At 41.3% G+C, this 2,664-nt stretch overlaps 1 protein-coding gene across 1 annotated transcript; it reads left to right on the top strand.

Moving 5' to 3' along the window:
• The first annotated feature begins 800 nt into the window (after positions 1 to 800).
• Positions 801 to 1,611, top strand: LOC115672164 (uncharacterized). The gene has a single exon (XM_030593931.2). It carries the CDS (start codon positions 913 to 915, stop codon positions 1,216 to 1,218), a length of 306 nt encoding a protein of 101 aa, XP_030449791.1. The 5' UTR covers positions 801 to 912; the 3' UTR covers positions 1,219 to 1,611.
• Positions 1,612 to 2,664: the final 1,053 nt, after the last annotated feature.

The following is a 2,664-nucleotide window of genomic DNA, read 5'->3' as shown; positions in this document are numbered from 1 at the left end:
CCTTGTAATAGAGAGATAAATGGTTTACGTCAAGTGGGACATACTTGTTTAAAGGTTCGCTTGCAGTTTATGACTTAATAAAACAATTCTGCATATATGCATTACGAGACTTTTCCAAATTCTTTGAAAGCTCTGTCTAGACTGCAGTACAAACAAATGGTTCATAATAAAGCCAGATCACTTCTACTCGTTTTTGCCTGGAACTGTCGTTCCCTCTTTGCCATTTGTTTATTCATGGGTTGGTACCCACAGCATTAGATCAAAACGGATAAACCCGTTGTTTCTCCCTATGAATAAAATTAGATCTCATACCGTGCAGGCGGCACATGCTTAAATTTTTCCACCCTCCATCGTTATACCTCACGCTGAAAGAACCCCTGGAACCAACCTTCACTAAAATAAAACCCTGGTGACACCAGCAGGAAGAAACGAAGGTCTTAAAAGATGAACAATAGAATAAAAAAGTGAACTGGGAACCGACCAACTGTCATAAAAGAAATACCAAACATCCTGTACCAAACCAACCCTCCAGGCAAAAACCCTAAAAAAAAAAGGCCAGAATAGTACTTAAAGGATATGACCAAGATTTGGTGAAATGCGATGGAGATGCGCTCGCAGTTTAAACGGAGCTTTCAAAGGGTCTTTCGTGCGGGTTTGCGTTTCGCAAGTGCTAACCAAAGAGGCAAAAAAACAAAAAAGAAGAACAGTGGCTTTTGCTTGAAGAGCTGGAATCCAATCACTTTGCCACGTCACATCCTTCTCTCCCTCTATTAAAACCATTGCTCTCCAACCTCTCTCCAACCATTGAATCTCTCTCTCTCTCTCTCTCTCTCTCTCTCTCTCTCTCTCTCAAAGAACCAACCCAGAAGAATCAGTTTTAGAGGCCAAAAAGAGAAAAGAAAGTGTTAAGGAATGGAGGGACTGATTCCATTTGTGTACAGGGCAATTGTGCAGTACAGGAATGGGAACCAAGGGCCGCTCGCCACGTGGTTCCCCGAATCTCCGTCCGCTTCATACATGAGGCTTCCCGGTGATTCGGGTCGGTTTCAAGCCTCGGATCTCCATTTCTTCCGGCCCGACTGCGGTTTCATCAACGCGACGTTGCCTTCGGCAGCAACCAGCACGGCAACGACGGTGACCTCGACCACACAAGTGCTCGTGTCATCTGGCGTTCAGTCGCCGGTCTGTCGTTTAACCAACCGCCGCATGGTCGCATGAAGAAAAAGAAGAAGAAGAAGAAAATTCATGCAAAATCGAAGATGTTGCAAGACGAGTGTGGAGTACAGGGTTGTCAAGAAAATTGTGCATAGTTTCTTTGGTATGGTTTGGTGATTTTTCCTTTTTTATTTTGTGTCATAAGCTAAGTATTGTGGAAACCAAAGGGGCCACATGCTTGGTTACTTTCTCTTGTTGTCTTAATTACTGTGGATTGTGAAGGTAATCAAAGACGAAAGAAAGAAAAAGGAAGACAGAAACATAAGGCTTGTAGATACAACTCTTAAGGTTCGAGGAAAAGGTTCGTACAATGGCCGAAGGGCCAGCATGTCATATGTGACTACTCAACTATCTATTAATAACTATTCTTATTGTCTTGTCGTTTTTGGATGCTTACGGAAGACGCAATCTTTTCTTCCCAAGTGAAAAAGAGTTGTTCCTGCAACCAAAAAAATAAAAAAAGTTGCTTCCTGTTGCATTAGTTAAATGAAAGAATTAAGATTTATCGTGAAGTTGAGGCACTTAGCAGCGAAACACTCACGAGATTGACTCTCAAATTAACCTCAAACATAAATGTTATGGGTACTTTCCCAATTCTATACCAATGTTAGAATTGAGAAGATGTTTACTACGGTAAACATCGCGTGCCACATCATTAGCTGATTTGGAGTTTGATTTTCTATGGTAATACTTCGCCCGTCCATATGCTTTGTTGAGGACAATGAGTGGAGTTAGGATAGGTGGTTAAAACACATGACAAAAATGATATGAGCGCATGTGGATAGTTCGAAAACTTGTTTTGTTATGGTTAGGGCCGTGTTTTCCTTCGTCCTTTATTAGAAAGAAGCTTCCTCAAACTAGTTTCGTGATTGGTGGGTTATCGGTATGGACATCAACTATATTCATATTTTAATTAAGATCGGGTGTGAGTGATAGACCATAACTTATAACCCACCAATCATACGTATGATTAGCAAAAACTTCCTCCGATCAGGGAGCCATGAATATATAGCCTTGATGGTCGTTGACTCTTGGTTTCTTTAACAGAAAATTTGATTGCATCCAATGTGGGTCTCCCATGGAGATTAAAGAAGATAGGCAAAAAATTCAAAAAATAAGAAACGCTTTTTTCTATAGTTTATATAGCTTAAGAGTCAATCTGCCTACACGCCTTGCTTTTACTGCTATGTCGAGAGTTACTCCACGTATTGCTTTACATAAAATGGATAGTGGATTTGTTTCTGATAAGGGGGATCATTGCGGCTCGTAGCTAACGATCATGACACTTGCAACAGTCTCATCTAATAGTCACTGGGGATTAGAAATCATGGATTGGTTTTCCCCGGGCCAGGGGAACCGTAGATGATGGGCCGAAAAAGGATGGAATCAACAAGTCTATTCGCACATGTTCATCAAAATTCATCTCCCTCAAATCATCGGACACTCATC

The sequence above is a fragment of the Syzygium oleosum genome, unplaced genomic scaffold, assembly GCF_021117445.2.
Source record: "Syzygium oleosum isolate NSW1041296 unplaced genomic scaffold, Sole_v2.1 Sole_v2.12, whole genome shotgun sequence".
Classification (NCBI taxonomy): Eukaryota; Viridiplantae; Streptophyta; class Magnoliopsida; order Myrtales; family Myrtaceae; genus Syzygium; species Syzygium oleosum.
This window is presented reverse-complemented; position numbering and strand designations above follow the sequence as displayed.

Coding starts and splice junctions, on each gene's coding strand:
- LOC115672164 (XM_030593931.2), top strand. CDS start 913: ATGGAGGGACTGATTCCATTTGTGTACAGGGCAATTGTGCAGTACAGG.